A 19,508-nucleotide genomic window follows, 5' to 3' on the forward strand; every position below is an offset into this window, starting at 1 on the left:
AATTTATCTTCTGTTATGTGCTATCTGCTATGTTGCTTTCCTTTGTACCTTACATTCAGTATAAATGTTTAATGCCCCTCTCTTTGTCTGCTTTTCTCAAGTCTTACAAACAGAACTCAAAATATTTAGCAGTTTCTCTTCATGTTTCTCCTTGACCCTTGCAGAATTTGGATTGGCAAAATGGAAAAGTGCACATTGCAAAGGAAAGACAGAAGACAAAAGGAAAAGCTCTGATGAGGAGAAGCAATGCAGATCTTCGCATTGTGATAGCTTATAAGAATTATGCCCAATATAAGTATGACTACAGATAAATGTGCTTGTTGAAAGCAGCTCTAGAAGCTACTGAAGACAGAACTTTTTATTTTTTTCCCCAGTAGAGGCCCTTTACTTGCACACCAAAGTGCTGAGTATAAAAACCTAGGTAGTTTCCATGAACTTGTAGGCTGGTAAGTAGACTGTCCACGAGTAGGGATTGTTATATGTAGTTTTTACAGAAAAGTTGTTTTTCAGGCAGCATACTCATAACAGCAAATACCAGATAACTCTAGATTTATTCCACAGACTATTTGCTTTGTATTCTGCAGACTATTTGCTCCACTTAGGCCACCCACCATCTATTTTACATGCTTTATAAAATAAGGAGCTGACTGAAAAAATAAACTTCTTACTTTTGCCATCCAAGTCAAAAGCATAGTTATCTTCTCCCAATCTCTTGATGCTACGCAAAACAACGGGGTCAGACATGATGATTAGTTACTTAAATCAGAAGTCCTGAAGAGAGGAGGGGGAAGAAAAAAAAAAAAAAAGAGTATCAGCATACATTTGTCTGTGAATATATAACAATTTTAAGTTAAATTCTTGCTTACCTTAGTTTTGTCCTCATTATCCCAGGGCAATGCCACTGATTACAGCCCAAGTTCTTACAGACTAAATGTCCTGGAGAGAGTGAAACTACGGAGCAGAGAAACACCTGGGAGAGGCGTGTCCAACGGCCCCCTGAGGGCGAGGCCTCTGAAGGCCTCAGCGCCCCCTGATCCACCGGGCTGTGCAGCCCACTGCAAACAGCCTTGTCACCATTAATGGCTGTATTAAAACAAACTGCCACCTTCGTGCAGGTGACATCTGTAGGTTGTAGACTGATGTCAGCACCAGCAGCTGCACTCCCACAGCTCTTCACTGGGACAGGTTACCTGGCAGACCTGCTCCTCTGGACAGGTTTATTCCTAACTAGTCACACAGGCATGCTGAGTAGATGTCACACATGAGAAGAAATAAGGAATAAAGTTAACACTTTTTGGTTAAAGAAGCGCTTTTGTGAGGTGAAATCTGCCAGTAGTGCCAGTTTTGGCCAGGCAGGCCTGGCATCCAAGATGACACTCAGGGAAGAGTGCTGCAGAAGCCCTCCCCAAAAGCTGCCTTTTCATAATCAAAGTAATCTCATCCAAACCTTTGATTAATGTAATGAGTCCCAAAGCATAGTTATAATACCTTATAGCAGTCACTAAAAATCAACATTTGTATGTTTATACGTCTGTAAAACCTCTCATGACCTCTCACTTTAAGCATATTACAACACTTTCAGATATCAAAACTCTAACATCTTTTACGCAAATAAAACCAGAAGTGTTCTGTGTAAAAAAGGCACTTCCACAGATCATTTGTGTTACACCACCTGACTTCCCATCCAGCTGAGTTTTCACCTACTTAGCCCTTTAAAGGAACCACTTCATTTCTGCTGATGGTATTGAAACTACCAAACCCCTTCATATTGGCAACAGCTGTGTAATTAGCCGCAGCTGGGCAGTTCCTTAGAACTGGGAAAGGCTCAGAAGAAACTTGGTTCTGAAATTATTGGAAGATGAATGAAATACACCCATTCCTAGATCCAAATGGAGCAACATAATAGGAGCCAGTCCAGTGGTTCAGGATGTCTATGTGACTTTAAAAAATTTAACTTCCTATAGAATCTCAATCTTTCATTTATGTTACTTTTCCCTCCAAACTGCCTTTCAAGAACTGCTCACTCCCTACCAAACCCTTCTTTATTTTATCATCTTCTCCTGAATTTATGTGTACATCTCTTGGGAAATCACTAAATCATCAGTAAGTCAGGCTGGAAAGAACAAAGTCTCTTCATTAATTCGAATCATTCATGGCAAGGTTCAATTATTCTTGTATCATTTTAACTGATTTTTATCAAAGATACCTGAAGAACTCCCCAGGCTTCACTATCTTTATATTTTTTTTCCTAGTATCTAATCTGAATTTTACCTGTCAGAATATAAACCACTTCTTCTGCATTCCACCAAGGATAATAGAACATTGTAATTCCTTTCCACTTTGTCAGTAGGCTGTATTTATGTGAATAACACAAGAAAGTCTCCCTCTTCAGATGAGGAAAGCAACTCGCTCAGTTTTCCTTGGTAGAGTGTATTTCCTAAACCTCTGATAATTTCCACTGGTTTTCTTCAGATTCTAGTACATCTTTCTTGAAGTGATGAGTGCCTAACAGCACTACAGCACCGGTCTTACCAACACTGAGCAAAGGAGAAGGATTATTTAATGTTTCATGGATTATATTCCTGTTTATGCAACCCAGCATGATATTTGTTTTATTAATGGAAGTACCACATTCTTGGTTCACATTTAGTTTGTAATCCACCAAAGTCACTCATTTTTTGCAAACAATTTGCTACAGAGTCAGTTGCTTTCCAAACTATATTTTTACAGTTGATTAATCCTGCCTGCTATTGTCTATATTTAATAGCACCTTACATACCTTGGCCTGTTTTACATGTTTGTTAAGGGCATTTTGACTTCTAGTCATGTTCTTCAGCGTATCTGCAGTCTGTCCTCCCTTTATGTCATGATGAAATTTTATAAGGGTATTCTCCATTGTATAATCGACATCATGATCAATATTACTGGATTATACCAGAAGCAAGACAAACCTCAGCAGAACTTCATTCAATACATCCATTCATTTGAACATTCGTTCATTGCTTGCTACTTTATGGATGTAGTTTTTCTTGCATAAAAGGTTTTGAGAAGCAGAGACAATTTATTCATCTGCAGGTCTGTAAATTCTGACCCCCTCACATTCTGTGACACCCTAAACTGTTACACAAATTCTCTCCTTAAGTAAGTGTGTAAAGCCAAATCACCACTGCAATAGCAAAATGTCTGGCCAGGACTAGAGTAGTCACCTACAACATAAAATCACAGGAGCTTTTAATTCATCCCCACATGCAGTGAAAATACCTACAATCTTAATCATAATTTGTCTGTTCTCTGAGATAGATGGCAAATGGGCTGAACGAGCTATGGTACTTCCTTAATTAAGGTCTTCACCGTGTGCAAATTTCCAAGTTCTCTTTCGGCTCTTTTATATAACAGAGAAAGCACGTAACATCTGCTTCTGACCAGAAAGAAAGGAAAGCATCATATAGGTATTGCTGTTTCACATGGGACCTACCTATGGATCATTAAATTTCACTTCAGCTGGGTTTGCATCAGGCATATGGAAAAAGATTTAACAAGGGCTTAATTTCCAGATGACATTATTCAGTTTATATTGAAATAAATGTAGCTTCTCAAAAGGAGCAAGCATATATTCCTGGTGGCTTTAAGTCCCCTGAGATAATGTTTTCACTGAAGATGAGAGTAACAATTTCCCCAAGTGGGAAAAAAAATTTCACTCACTTCTTCAGTGAAAACACAGAGTTACTCTGCTCCCTACCTCTTGCCTTTTGCTGTGTCTGATTGATTGAAATAATTTCAAATAGAAGATCTCCAAAAACTGTTTGTTCAAGTCATCCTAAAGTTCCAGAAGTTTCTTAAGAAGTTTCTCAGCCAGCTCATTTTTGGCTATTTTGTCAGTGATCACATTCATGAGGCAATTTTTTCATATGTCAATTCAGCGTGAGGTTGGAGCTGGACATCTGAAAGCACAGACTTTTCGCTCTGCTGACAAAGAAGCTTGACATTGGTAGCACAGACTGGGGAGCCTTTCACAGCCACATGATTCTAAGGAAAATACAACGTAAATATGCAATTGGCCTAAAGCTGGCCAGTTCTTTTACCCTAAGTATATGTTTTCAGAAAGGACACAAAAAACCACGAATGAATGAATTTCAAAGAAAGCCATCAGTATGAGAAAAATAATCAAATCACAGTGTTTGTATCTTTGTTAAAGCTTTTCAGACTTTTGATTCAAATGGTTAAAGCATCATTGGCTGAATTAAGATACAAACTGCAACCATAAGCTTATGTTTTCTTCTCAAAAAGATAGTTCACCACAATGGTAATTTTACTAGCAATTGGCCCTTAAGCACGAAGCCATCATTTACATCTAGATCTAATACTGACTGCTTTGCACTGTTTAGCACACGAGTAATGGAACTGTATGAAGAAAGCTGAGCTAATGCACAAACTGCCGATTTTACATTGAAATTAGTGTAATTGGAAATATCACCTGGATTATAAAAACATCTTCTGCTGGAGTAAAGATGTTCCTACCTGTTCTGTTATCAAAATAAATCTAAACCTTAAGGGTGGTATTTACGTATACATTCCAGCATCTTTAAAATACTTTACGACTTCACAGAAGTATAAACCCATCTAAATTAAGTGATATAAATTATTTGAACCATTCTACTGAATGTCACTCACAGTGAAAAGCTATGAAGTGGTAAAAAAAACCCTCACTGCATTTCTGCTTCAGAAAAATAATGGATAATATCATACTGTAAATTGACAAAGAATGCAAAAGTAAAGCAATGCAAAGTCACTCTCTCCCTGTCTTCTTTCAGCTATTTATTATTTGACTTTGCAATCATAACATCTATACAAAATTTTGTAATGGAACACTGTAAAAATCAATTTGTCTTTTAAATGCCAGTATAGAACACCATGCTGGGAATTCCCATTTCAGTGCTTTCTCTGACACTGCATTTTAACATTATGAAATGTATTTTGCAACCGATTTTTTTAAGCCTGAATGCTGATGCAGTTTTAAATAATAGGAAAAGCACAAAAAAAAAAAATTATAAACTTGAATAAGGATTCTAGTTACAAACATTTGCTAAAGCTAAACTTTCTGGATTGATGTCACTTTCCAATAAAATCACGACCGTCCCACATTTTTGAAAGGAAACATTTTTCCTGTATTTTTTAAAGCTCAACATACCAAATACTATCAACACACTATCCTGTCCAGCAGGCATAATTCATTAGTTGACTTAAACACATTAGTATAGCAGATTAGCATGCTGTATTACAATATTAAAATCATGTTCCTTGGGGTCTGAATGTTTAACTGGGAATCACTTAAACATCTTGGAAAATACTGTTGCCAATGTCTGCATTAAAAATCATTCAGATAATAAAAATCAGAGATAATAGAAGGCATTAGACCATCGCATCTACCTCTGTGCGTGCAAAATACAAACTAGGAGCAGAAAATACCTCAGAAACGGCACTAAAATAAAATAGCATTTTATGCTAGCCAATTAAGATATGGCTGCTGGATTTTTGATAAACAAAAATCTTTAAGGTACTCAAAATCCAGATTTAAACAAGTAGTACTTGGAAAATGCTAACAAAGGAACATATTCTGAAGAATGAAGTAACATTAGGACCTGATCCAAAGCCCTCTGAAATATTTTTCAAATCATACCTTTATGCAGATTAGATTTTTTGTTAACATAAAGGGAGAAAAAACGCCAATGAAAATTGGCCCTGAAAGCACTGTCCTTCATTTTTTGTTAAAACTAGTTTCCTCAGATACTAATAATAGCACTAATAGCATACATGAAGAAAGACATTTTGCTTCAAAACAGAACTTGAATGTTTTGTTCTTTGAACAGTCCCATTTAAAAAAGACAACAACAACAAAAAAACCACCACCAACAACAACAAACCCCCAACCAAACCCAAAACACTAACTGTGCAAAGGGAATTTAACATTTACCTGAAATTGTTCTGAAGGAAAAATACAGTCACCTTTCAGTTCAGGAAGTTTCATCAGTTAACTCTGAAATATTAAACATGATAGATTTGTTACTCACCTGTGGCTGTGAAAAACCATATATCATAGAACAAATTGCAAGGATCCTGTTCAATTAGTCAGTGAAGCACCCAACCATTTCCCATCGTGTTTTCATTATTCTAACCCATTTGTCAGAACTGAAGCTTTAAATTGGGCATTGGCTATTTGCACCTGGGTCAATAACCGTGCAGTCATAATGGTTACAGTTCATTGACATCTAATGGAGGGTTTAAATTTTACTAATGTAATCTCACAACTTAAAGTCAGGGCACTTGGAAAGCAATTATACATAAGGATATCAGACGGTTCTCTGCGGAAAAAAAAATGTATGGGAAGATATTATTACAGCATTATTTTATCAGCATTAGTATAGAATTACTTTATTAGCCATGCAATAATTTACAGTACTGTCCTGGCAATAAATAGCGATATCAGCTGAATCATATGAAAAGTAGTTCAGAGATTAAGCTAAACTCAGATTAAAGACTTGCTCAAAAGCTTTGTTTTCTAACATATAGCTTCTCCCTCTCCCCATAGCTTCCGATACTTTAACATCCTTCCTTTTAAATGAAGACCTTACAACCTGGAAGCTCCTGAGTAGTAGTGAATTTTCATTGGACATAAACCCTCCATGAATTTTTCAATAAGGGACATTGGTGAAGACAACGCTGTGACCTCACCCAATGTCACCTCAGTTTAGAGTGAAATGGCAAACATGTTTGGTTCCCCTCTGAAATCAGTTCTCACTGCAGAGAGCCCTGACTGACAGGACAAGATAGAAAGGCAATGCCTTAATCTTAGTGACTGTCAGCTCCCCTCAAGTCTTCTGTGCTCTCAAATTTTCCATGATAAGGCCTGAAGCACACAAGTATATCACAATTAAATGTAGCTAACCAGAACTGCATTTTCCTCATTACCGTGTTCACAGTGACAGCATAACCAAACACAAATCTGGTGTCTTCTCCCATTTTCTTAACAAAAAGTAGTCTACAATCTATACTAATGTATGCAGCATAGGTTTGAGAATAACACTATCTGAGATAATGTCACAGTGCTAATCATCTTCTACACCACATCATAGAAAAAACAATAATAATTACTTGCCGTGAAGGGCACAGGAGTAGAAAGGCCTGAAGAAAAACTATGTGGTGGAGCAGAACCCTGCTTTGCTTCATTCTCCCCTGACAGCTTCAGTAGCAACATGGCCAAAGGTCCTCCAATGCCTTTGTTCTTCAAGGTACTGGAGCAGAGCTCACACTTAGCACGCAAGGAAGTCCAACATCTCCAGACAATGGCTGGCTTTCCAGTGACAGAATACAATTTTAGCTTTACACAAATTACTTCAGTCTTTTCACTTAAAGACTTTGCTCGTCGAAGCATTCAGGAAGTGTGCACAGAGGCTGTTTCACGCTGCTTAATGAAGTTAGATTAAGGCAGTGATGAATCAGAGCTGAGACCACAGACTACCCAACCTTTTTGAAGGGCTCTGCTCCCTTTTAAACCTCTGTTTCTCTCAATTCAGCCTTACAAAAAGTCCTGAAGATTAATAAATTCTGACCCGACTTTATGACATGGACCATAAAAATGAATCTATGCTGAAAAATCATCTGTCTGTGTACTTTGTTTCCTTCTGATGTCCTGGCAAGGGAAAACTCAGTTTCTGTACCTAGTCAACCCTTCAGTGAATGAAGAATTAGCAACTGAAGTAAAACAATATAGAGCAGGAATTCAGTAAATTGAGGAGACTGAGGACAGATGCTCCCATCCCTGAATTCTTGCAGGGGACACTTGCAAAGTCTCAATTTTTGTAGGTTACAGATACCTTTTGTAGCTTATAGTTCATGTAAGATGAGCAATATTTTCCAGATAATTTCTCTCAGTCATGGTCTGGGTTGAAGGGAAACATTTCACTTAGAGCTCATGTCATTTTAATACGTCTTTGCACAGGAAGAAAAAGATTACAATTAATTGAGTTAAACACAGTAAAAGAACTGCTTCTTCCCTCAATTGGACTAGCTGTTAATTCCAGCATATTACCCCTCCATATGAAGATACCCTCTCTTCTCTGGATTTTTTCCAACAGTTCATAAGAGCAAGTGAATAAAAATTAATCTTAGTTATTCCCGGACAGATAATTTCTCATAAGAAATGAAAGCCCATGCACTCTTTTGGCACAGGACTCCTCAGCTCTAAGATGTAGTCTATAAACTATTGATCTTTATTCCATTATTGACAACAGCTAGTAGCAGCAATCAAATAAGATGTTTCCAAAGCTTCCTAAAGATAGCCAGAAATTTTGCACAGAGTGCTCACAGCTATGGAGGAGTAGGCAGGCACAAATTTCCACCAGAAGAATAGACTGAGTCGGCCACTGCAGGCTGAGACTCCAGATGAGCATCTTGTTTCTTTTTTTTGAGCTAAGTCAAGTCTGTATGCAATTACAGCATTCTAGACTCTATTGCCTGACAGAAGGCATTGACCAGACAGCTCTTACGCTTCATTAATTTATTTTTTACCCATTCATAGCCAAATTTATTTCTGTAGCTAGCATATAGTGGTTCTGGGACCAAGAAGCCAGACACCAGATATTTCACTTGAGTATAATCCCCATGTCAATCGTGCCACTTACAGAGATAGCACCTCAGAGTGTCAGAAGCATAAGGGAGAAGTGTATTGTACTACGCTGCTGCTTCTGCATGATGCTTTACCTTCCTGTCCTCTGATTCTTTGAAAAACAAAGGAAAACATTTTGTTTGCTTCTTTATTTCTCCCAGATTTTGAAAACATATTTTGTTATTTTACTCCACAGGCTATCACAATTTTTTCAGCTCAATAGTACAAAGATGAAAGTAAAGTGAACTCCAAATAAAAGCAACTGTCTCTTGGTTCCCTGATTTAAGGTAAGGGACATTTCAAATAAAGTAGATACATTTTGCAGCTTGAATTATTACACAGATTACTTCCACTTCTGTTCTTGTAGCGTCACTTGTTAAATATTGTTTGTGAAATTCATCTAAAAAATTCATCACAGTTATAAAAGTATCTAGAGGAAAAAGGCAACAACATTGGGCTGGAAAGAAACAAGGTCCTCTGCGGGATTCTGATCAGCGCAGAGACTAGAGGAGTGGGAAGCTGCAGGAAGGGTCAACACACACACACAGCTGGTCAGCTTGGCAAGCCCCTACATGCCGTGTCTTCATTCTTTTCTTGGCACTACAACAGTTATACAAACACGACTTAGTATTCATTTTGTACAGTGAAAAGTGAATTTTACACTGAGCTTACTGATTTGTGATGTATGCTATTAAAAACGGAATTATGTCAATGGCATGAATTTTGAAAGAGCTACTGTCTGTTTAAAGGTGTTTAGCAAGTATTCTACACAGAAGCTTCCTTTTTGCACCGCAGAGCAAGACTTCCTTTTTTTTTTTTTTTTTTCAATCAAACTATGTTTCTTCACACTGAAATGGGGAATAGCAAATACTTTCCTTACAGTGAAATAAGGAAAGCACCTCTGGGCACAATGGGGACATCTCTGTGAAGGTGACTTTCTCTTGTTATGGAAAGTAAAAAGTCCCAGTGTGTGAGTGTTGGGAGGCTCCAGGTGGGAGGCTAGCACAAAGAAAGAAACAAACTTCTTTCTTCTCCCATGGTCTAAATCATGATCAGAGACACTAAGTCATGGCGTATTGATTTCTTGGTCACAGAAATACGCTATCCTGAAAGCACAAAATAGCATCTGGAGCGGGTCCAGCAGGGAGACCGGGAGGTAGGCAGCAAGGGACTTAGCTCTAGTTACTTGCCTTGTTTCTATAGTTAGCCACTCACTATCCGCTCTTGGAAAGTACCGGCAGCAGGACATGTACTCACTTATCCTGTTGATCCTACCTAAGTTTGGCAGCCAATGAGGACTTTTTTTCTCCACTCCAACTCTTGTGCGAATAAAAATAGCAGAGATAGCAAAAAAAAACCTGACCAAAACAAACTCCCCCAAAAACCTGTAAATTTGAAATGCAAACTTTAACTTTTATATCAAAATTAAGTTGCTCAACATGTTAAAACACAGGAAATTTTGCCAAGGGAAAAATTTCCTTCTCTTAACAAAGGAACTGTGAAATACTACATGGGGAGGGGGAGGGCAGTTATCTAATTACTTCTTCAGACTTTCTTCACTACCGATGCTGCAGCGGAAGTTAAGCAACAAAATCTAGCATCTGTGCATTGAAACTTTAGCAACACCCTGGGTAACTTCCAGCCAACACACGGATTTGCATTTCAGCAGCACATATATTTATGTAAAAAAGCACCATGGGCAGCCCTGGGGCCTGCAATGTAAATGGAGATATGTTGAACCTCCCATGTCAGAGCAGAAAGCAGTTCTATGTGCAGAAAATAAAAGCCATGTTCCTGTTCCAATTATAATGCTTAAAAACACGTCAGGTGTTTGCAATTTCCTTTTGAATTAGGTTTTGCCAGAGGAGAATTTGGCCATAGTAAATGCAACTTCATTGCATCTTGCTGTGCAGAGATGGATTGCCTGTCAGAGATCTCTAAAAAGACCTGTACTCCTTTATGTCTATTTAGAATTACTTTTTCAGTCAATTGCATGAGGCATCTCCTGTTTTCCAGGCCATGAACATTCATGAATTCAGTATAACTGAATTGTTTTCTCTGAGCAGAATTTCATCCATCATCAATAGTTACTTGTGAGTTCACCATTAAGTCAATTGGAGCATAATCCCAGATATGCAGGCTCTTCCCAAACATATCTTGGCATATTGATGTTGTGACACTGCCTGAGCTTCACTCTGGCAGGTGAAGTGCTCCAACCTGCATCCTCCTTCCTGCGCTTGGGGACCACACGCAGACTCCCACAGCCTAGCTGGTGGGAATTTATTTCTTGAGAGGCAAAGTGGCAGTACTTGATACTCTCTTTCTTGAGCATCTGGCACTGACAACCAAAAGTATTAGTAAAATAAAGTAAATATTTTTTTCCTGGCTAGCATTGCCTAAGTGTTCACAGTAACGAGAAAGGATCTGGGTCCTGTTGATAATAGAATTATAGAATGGGTTGGGTTGGAAGGGACCTTAAAGATCATTGAGTTCCAACCACCTCCCACTAGAGCAGGTTGCTCAAAGCCCCATCAGACTGGCCTTGAACACTTCCAGGAATGGGGCATCCACAACTTCTCTGGGCAACCTGTTCCAGTGTTCCACCACCCTTACAGTAAAGAATATCTTCCTGATATCCCATATAATTTCCCCTCTTTCAGTTTAAAACCATTATTCCTCATCCTGTCACTCTACTCCCTGATAAAGAGTCCCTATCCATCCCTCCTGTAGGACCCCTTTAGGTACCCCGGAGCCTTCACTTCTCCAGGCTGAACAACCCCAACTCTCTCAGCATGTTCTTGCTTTACCTTTTGTTTCCAGCTGGCCCCAGCCTTACACTTTAATTTTCTATGAGCTGTCACTAAGTTCAGACATTTCTGTTGGTTTCCATGCAAATATTTCATTTTTGCTATTATTTTCTAGTTAGTCAATGGTTCTTCCAGATATGTTCAATAGGAGCTTACTGATCTGGCAGTAGCAATCGCATGTGCATTATTCTTTGTAACTTTATTGCAATAGATCTCCAGTCCTCACTTCTGCTTAAGAAAGGGTTTTTGTTTGTTTTAGCACAAAAAGGCTGCTGTGCTGAACTGTGCCTGCTTCTCTGAGTAGCTGCTGTTAGTCAACTCAAGAAAGAAAGAAAAAAACCCAACCAGCTAACAATCCTTTAAAAACTAGAAGTTTGTGTTTTTTCTTTTTTTCATTTCAGGAGAACGTGTCCAGAAAACTTCAGTAAAAATGCTTTGCTACATATTAGTCTTTCTTGGCATCATCTCTCTGTGGTGGCATTGGAGGACAAGAGACAGGATGAAGGTTACAGATCTTGCTGGAAAATATATATTCATCACTGGATGTGACACAGGATTTGGAAATATGGCAGCAAAGATTTTTGATAAAAAGGGATTCCGTGTTTTTGCCAGCTGCCTGACTGAAACAGGAGCCAAAGAGTTAAAAGCTGTGACCTCAAAGCAGCTTCAGACAGTGCTGCTAGATGTGAGAGATTCAGAGAGCGTTAAGAAAGTGGCTGCATGGGTCAAAGCTGAAGTTCAGTCAGAAGGTGAGTGCCAGGATATATTTCTTTAAAAATAATAAAAATAAAAAATAGAGTTTTCCTTAAAAATACCACGCTACTTTCACAGCTTATTTTAATTGACATTTGACAAGTGTATTTGGATGTCCTGTCACCTTCCTGAAACATGGAAGAAGATCTCACTAGAGGGATGTTTTATACGTCTAGTTAGTGGTAGGTAAATATTTGGGAATGTGCTCAAAAAGTCAGGCTTATTGATACATCACTGTCAGAGCAGGAATCAAGTTCCTGGACCCTTCATTGGGACTGTTTGCAGTTGCACGCGTGTCTGGGTTATGGCACGAGTGCTCAGCACCTCCCATGCCGTGCTACTTGCCTAGGGAACAAACCCAATAAATTCCACTTCACAGGCCTAAAGAGTTCTTGTTTTAAAAATTGAATACATGTAATAAATGACTTGTAAGTAATCACTCGTTCTATCAAAAACAAAAAATACATATGAACTCTATTGAAAAAAAAATCTAAATAGAACTATTTTGGAATATTGCTTGCAGACCATCTGAAAAATAGAAAAATCCTGTATCTCTGATCCAACAAGCTGTGCAAGACAAGATGCTGCTGGCCTTACTCATGCATTAATGATGTGTTAATGATGCATTAATGATGCGTTAATGATGCCATTAGTACTGCCTGATTTCAGTAGGAGTGGTATTGCAGTAGAATTTACAAAAGCCTGAGATCCCATAGGCCAGATTCTGCTAACTTTGAGTCTTAAATCTGGTCTATCATGATGTGCTGTGGTACCAATTATACTTAGTGCTAAATTCCAATCTCCATTTGACCTGTCATCTCTTCATAAAATTGCTTGTAACTTGCCAAATTGCTTTTATTTGAAACTGTGCTTGGTTTCAGGCCAAAGTGATTTTTTTTCCCCAAGAAAAACTATGAGTAAGGTCAGACCAGCAAAAGTATTCATTCACACAGCATTCATTCTAACAGCTGATACAAGAGAAGAACTGGTTTTATGTTATTGCATTTTCCCCTCCCACTTCATCAGAGGGCTCAGAAATGTTTTTCAAATCAATCTAGTGTGTTTTCCCTGCCTCCACCTCATTTTTTGGAGTTGGTTGTTCATCTAAAAAAAAATCATTCCCATCTCCAGTTGGGGCGTGTCGATGTGGGGCATAAACTCTCTGCTATAACAAAAATGTCAGTGCAGGAAGAAAGAATACTGAAAGCCTTCTCTGTCATAGTTTCTATCTTCAGACCTTTGAGAAGAATTTTAATTTATTTTTTTTCGCTATAAAAAGCTGTTTTTTCTTGTCCTGGCATCTCATCCATTTCAGAACCAGGACACACTTACCCATGTCTCAGGACACTCTACTTGTACCAAGGACCAAATCTATTCCTTACGCATTTCCTGTCACTCAATCTAGTTGCTCTTTGCCATACCTTGTCTTCCTCTACTTCCCTTTTTCCCACAAAAAGCCAGCATCACCACCACCTGCCCAAAATACCGCTGCAGGAAGACTACGCAAAGGGTGATGGGAAGTGTGGTGATAAAACCTGAACACTAAGAATAAAGCTGAATACCACAGGACATTCTCAAGCAATTCCTCCAAATCTTCATTGCCCTCTTGGTCCTTCACTGATTTTCTGTGAAGTCTCACCCACTGCAATTAATCTGACACATTTGGTGAAAATTTGCTTCCTGACTTTCTTCTTTTTTTTTCCTGCAGGCCTCTGGGGACTTGTCAATAATGCTGGGATTCTGGGGCCAACAGCTCCTACAGACTGGTTGGATATTGAGCACTTTAGAGAACCAATTGAAGTTAATTTAATTGGACTCATAAATGTTACAATAAATATGCTTCCCTTGATAAAAAAAGCAAAGGGAAGGATAGTAAATGTATCCAGTATTGGAGGTCGCCTAGCGTTCAGTGGCGGAGGCTATTTTCCTTCAAAGTTTGGGGTAGAAGGATTTAATGACAGCTTAAGGTATAATACTCACTATGAGGAAAGACCACTCTTTTTTTTTTTTCTGAAGGCTCACATACTAACTAAAAATTGGAACATGCAGAATAGGACCTGATTTATAATCCTAGCACTTGGTATAAAACTGAAAAGCACCATACCCTTAGAACTAATTCTTCTTAAAGTGCCTTTGCTCAAAATAGATTATGCCACTTTTGAAGATTAATGTACAAAGTCTGTTAGCACACAAGTGGTCCTCAAGTATTATTGCGGCATAATTGGTACTCGTATAGATTCACAACTGACCTATCTTAGCATGAACTCTTATGGCAGAGAAAGCCCCACTCAAAGGAACTGAGATGTCTTTGCAATATTTTCCTAATTTAAAAGTGCATCTAGAATTTTCCATCAGCTGCCCATTCAGAAAAAAATGTACCATGAGTTATTGCATGATAGTAACTCTTATCTGAGCTTCATTCTCCAAAGTGTCTTCTCTTAATTATATCGATCATTAGAGAGATCTAGAGAACACAGCAAATTCATCCTGGGGACCACCATGACTTCTTGAAACACAGACAGGGAGCAACTCATGTGCCTAAATATATAGTGCCATTTTAGATGCCAAGACACTTAAAGATGGCTGACAGATACAAGATGGGGCCAGAAGGAAGTGTACCAATCTGGAGCATCAGCCAGAGGTTGAGAAGGATTCCCTAAAACATGTAATACTTGCATTTAGGCAGCCAACAAGTCAGATAACTAATGAGCTGCTGAAAGTTGAACTAGGCTGTGAAATACACTGTGCCAGCTACTGCACTGTCACTGCCTATGCCTGTTCTCACTCTGTGAAGCAGGTAAGATACTTTATTCCTCTTTCATCTTGGGATAACAAGCTGAAAATTCACAACTATGAACAAACCTCAAAGTATTTCTGTGCTGGTGTGCCATGAAAAGACAGAAATAAAAGTGTTAGTAGGGAAAAATTCCCACAGCATTAATAAGAATGTCTAATGTAATTAAATCATTGGGCTGTCTTTGCAGGAGAGACATGAAAGCTTTTGGAGTTAAGGTTTGTTGCATTCAACCTGGACTGTTCAAAACAGCATTAACTGATCCAGCACAGGTTATGAAAGAGAAGGAGGTTATTTGGAATAAGCTCCCCCTTGATATTAAAAAGCAATACGGAGAGGAGTATTTTCAGAAAGGTGAGGCAATTTCCAGATATTTGTGTCAAAACAAGCAATGCACTTCTTGCTAAGAAAGCCTTGCAAAGTAGCACTCTATCTTTAAATCATTCTGACTTTTTGGAAAGACGTGATGCAAAAAGTTACTCTTCAAATACGTCTGCACCACAATATGACCATCTGCACAAAAGACTTGTTCTAGAAGCTTTATTCAAATCTCAGTTAAAGATTAATTATTCATGTTGGCATGAAGCTTTTGAGCAAACTCCCAAACAGAAAAACTTTTATCTGATGATGTAATCAATGCACTTGATGTGTTTTTCTGTCATTATTGTTTATTTATTTAGTAATCAAATAGGGATCAATTCCCTTTGCTTCTGCTAACCCCAGCATTGATGAAGCCATTCTGGGCCTGTCTGACAGACACTGGCTGAGCCTGCTTGAGCAGGGGCTGCTTGTCTTTTCATTCTTGGACTTTCTTGTCCCTCCAATTTTTTCTTTATAGTTGTGATTCACAACTTACTGCAAAGCAATTTCTTTACTACAAGAGCCTCATTTACAACTATAGCATTTCTGTTTCCTTTTGTCTCTTACATAGTTATGTTTATTCTGAGTTACTGTCAGTGCTGGCTGCCTGTTCTCAGACCATGCAGTCCCTCTTTTGCCATGACTGTTCCACAATTAAGGGTAACTATATCACAGGGTCGTTATGGTTGGGAACTTAGTCTTCAGAAACTGCTACAAACTCTTGTGTAGGGAGAAACAAGAAATACCAATTCCTTAGTGAAAGGATCAGGGTGGGGGAAAGAGTTAAGAGTCACCTTGTCACTAAATTATCTTCTTTTTTTGAGCTTTACAGATGCAGCAAAGAAAGAAAAGCTGTCCAGGATCTGCCTTAACAAGGACATTTCACCAGTTATTCAGTGCATGGAGCATGCCCTAACAAGTCTCCATCCACGTGCCCATTATGTTGTTGGGCAGGATGCTAAGTATTTTTGGAATCCCCTCTCAAGAATGCCAGCAGCTGTACAAGACTTCCTATTGCTGCGGAACAGAGTAGAGCTTGCAGCTTCCAATGCAAAGTAAATATTTGCCAATATAACCCCTATCACAGACAAGGCTGTTTCTGTAAGATTGGTCCTCTATATTGGCATAATACAAACTATATATTAAATACACCCACATTGCCTATAAATGTAAGAAATATATCTATTTCTTCAATATCTGCTACTATTAAAAAAAATTACATTATTTCATTTTTCAAGTGTAAACCAGAAAAAACAAAGGAACTATTAAACTTTCAGAAATTACTGTAATTTTTCAGTTCTTATACCTCTGAGGTTCTCAGTTTGAGAATGCTTGAAGGCTCCAGCTTTCACAAAGATCCATGAGACAAAAATATCCCAGGAAAATAGGGAATGTCGCTTTAAGTCCCTTCAGCAGGAAGAGTTCAGTCTTCTCAGGCAGAGAAGGGAATGGGGACAGGGCCTTCCTCTGGGAGAAGTGAACTCGTGCAATATAAACTAGAAAGGGGGGCATCAGAAAAATCCTCTTCCTGACACTGCTTTCTTTAGTAGTCACTCCTATTCAGTTTTGAGGCCAAGGAAACTGTGGTTGCCTTTCCTTGGTACAGTCCTAACTGGAGCGAGAGCAAAATAGAGTGCTCAAGTCATTGAGCTGGTTGGGGTTCACACCCCTTTCCACTCACAGGACTTTGCAAGGGTTAGGTGAGGCATTGTCCTAGTCAGCATGCTAAATCCTGAGGATCTCTAAAGTCCAACTCTACCCTTCTGTTGTAAAGGATCCATAGCTAAAAACATAGACGGTGGATCCAATTACATGGGCCCAATACCTGCATTTAAGGTAGTGAAGAACTAAGGTAGTGGTGTTTTTAATTTAAAAAAAAAAAAAATTCTTGCAAGACTTCAAGTCTGGGAGCTATTTCTTGGCATAAAAGTAATAGCCCTGTGTTTTGTGAGATGCTGAGTAATTCCTGTGGAGATGTGCTGCTCTCATTCAAGTCCTGACACAAGTGCCTGTGAAAACCCATCTCCGCTGGAATTAATCATGGCAAAGTGCTTGAGAACTGCAGAGACCCCATGTCGAGTCTATAACTGTGTTGCTGAGGAAGCCATTTCCCACTGCCATGGAAACTGCTCAGCAATGAAACAAATGCTTTCCTCTTGCTGGTGAATGTGCTGTGACATGATCGGGCTAAAGAGCAAGTTACCTGGTGGTTATCCAAATAGTGCTGGTTTTCAATTTAGTTGCTTTGGAACTTGCAAAACAGCAATTCTACTTCTCTCATTGCAGCTTATGCTTAGGCTTTAGTGGGGTCATTTAATTTCTATCTCAGCTATCTAAAAAAGTTTTTCCCTCTAGAGCAGGTTTGAGGTGACTACCTCTTAACTGGCTACTCTTACGAAGGTATTGATGGCATTGCTGTAGTAGATATTATTTTAAAACCAACTTTACATCAATAAAAGTGACAGAAAAACAAGTTTCCTTTACTTAACATTTAATCTGAAGGCTGCTGGGAAGCTGTCTGGTGAGATAGTAGCTTCCCATTCCCAATCTGCATGAGCTGTTAACTTTCCAGGCAAGACAGCAGTCCCTCCCAGTCAGTGAAATTCTTGGCTCCTGCAGACCAGGCAGCACTGGACCCTGGGGATGCCAGTCATGTCCTATGATCTTAGCAGACAGCCCTGGTGTCACTTCACATAGAAGATAAAGCTTCTTTTTTTTTCCCTCGCCAAGATTACTCACCCAAAAGCTATTAGAGAAACAAAGAAAGTATGAAATGACACCACCTATTCTGATCTTTATCTTTAGAAATTACAGTTTGGCTGGTTTAATTTGGTCCCTGTCAGACCACAATATACTCAGTTGCTGCAAGACCCTAGCACTGCGAAGGTTGACATTTAAAGGAAAATACAAACAGAATTTGGGACAGTGCACACTAGCTGTAAATGTATTATTTAAATTAGAAATGTAGGAAAAATATCAGCTGCTCAATTTATTACTTCTCACTGTATGGAGGGTCAGATTCTGCTGGCACTTTCTCTCCAGGAACCAGATGCTTCATTTACTCAGATGCCAGCAGCAAAAGCCAGTGACTTCTGGAAATGAGCAAACCACAGTGCACTCTGCTATGGCTATCAAAACCTGTCCTGCTCACAAGACTGTATATGGCAGGTGAATATTTAGCCATGTGTTTTTAGGGACTAGAAGGGGCTTGTCCAGGAGAAGACCCATGACTTCCACAAGGTCAGAACATCCTGGGGGTCAGCACCCATGGGACCTCGCTTTGGTTAACTTGTTAAAGCCAGCACACAAAGGTGCACTTGAAAGCCTCCATTTGTCCAGCAGGAATAATGTTAGCTTCTTGCTTTTCACTTGAAAACTAAACATCCTTCCCCAACACAATGTTTCAAGTAGGGTAATTTTTCCACATCCCTTCTAGGAATCAGGGATCTCATGAAATGCACCTAAGGAGTCAATGGGAAATCAGACAGTCAAGTGCTGCTTTCTGCAGATGAAAGACTGTCTCATGCCAAGCTCTCTAATGGAAAGCTACGCACGGAGCTCACATTTTGCTTATGTGGTTTCTCTTCTATTATGTTCCCTTGCATGCTACACTCTGAGCAAGTCAGAGGAATGTCTGTGAGAAAGGAAACGTACTGGAAAAATTCCCCATTTCAATGTTTTCCGAGATGCCAAGCAGGATCTATTCAGCTTTCTGAAAATATTACCTACAGTTCAAAAACAGTTTGCTGAGAAAAAAATCTGCAGTAGAGAAAAAGAAACCCCTTCTGTTTTTCTCCCTTATATTTGTGTGGCAAAGGATTGTCACCTACAATAGCAGGACTCCCGACCTGACACTACTGGAGAAACGTTCCCCTGCGATGGCCTATGCGTGCTGGTGGAGTGCTGTTTTGTGGTCATTTCAACCACACTGTAGAGCCTGTCATTTGAATCAGGCCAGATAGGATGGGGCAGGCGCAGCAGGCACATCTGCCAGACGTGCTGAAAAGGAAATCTCTGCCAGCCACCTGCTAAATCACCAAGTCTCCAGCAAGCTGCACACATCCCCTGACGGCCCCGAGGGTGCTCAAAGTGCAGTAACAACCAACACCACAGCTCGGGCTGGTGTGGCACT

The 19,508-nt window shown here is 39.2% G+C and overlaps 2 protein-coding genes across 6 annotated transcripts in view; one reads left to right on the forward strand and one right to left on the reverse strand.

Annotated features, from left to right (window-relative positions):
• ABCB11 (ATP binding cassette subfamily B member 11) overlaps positions 1-6,176 on the reverse strand; it is a 49,975-nt gene extending 43,799 nt beyond the window's left edge. The window contains exons 1-2 of the mRNA XM_014954484.1: positions 6,069-6,176; positions 669-771 (exon numbers count right to left, since the gene is read on the reverse strand). Of these exons, the coding sequence (XP_014809970.1) occupies positions 669-744 (76 nt within the window). The 5' untranslated portion in view covers positions 745-771; positions 6,069-6,176. The remainder of the gene's footprint in view (positions 1-668; positions 772-6,068) is intronic.
• The window catches only part of DHRS9 (dehydrogenase/reductase (SDR family) member 9), a 46,557-nt gene extending 29,892 nt beyond the window's left edge, over positions 1-16,665 (forward strand). For 3 of the 5 annotated variants that reach the window (XM_014954491.1, XM_014954494.1, XM_014954496.1), the window contains 4 exons: positions 11,871-12,218; positions 13,931-14,189; positions 15,207-15,370; positions 16,209-16,665. In XM_014954491.1, the coding sequence (XP_014809977.1) occupies positions 11,871-12,218; positions 13,931-14,189; positions 15,207-15,370; positions 16,209-16,435 (998 nt within the window). In that variant the 3' untranslated portion in view covers positions 16,436-16,665. Of the gene's footprint in view, positions 1-8,858; positions 8,950-11,870; positions 12,219-13,930; positions 14,190-15,206; positions 15,371-16,208 lie in introns of all 5 variants that reach the window. The other 2 variants (XM_014954493.1, XM_014954495.1) reach the window with 1 other exon arrangement.
• The last annotated feature ends 2,843 nt before the right edge of the window (positions 16,666-19,508 follow it).

This window comes from Calidris pugnax, unplaced genomic scaffold (genome assembly GCF_001431845.1).
Source record: "Calidris pugnax isolate Ruff unplaced genomic scaffold, ASM143184v1 scaffold103, whole genome shotgun sequence".
In the NCBI taxonomy this organism is placed as follows: Eukaryota; Metazoa; Chordata; class Aves; order Charadriiformes; family Scolopacidae; genus Calidris; species Calidris pugnax.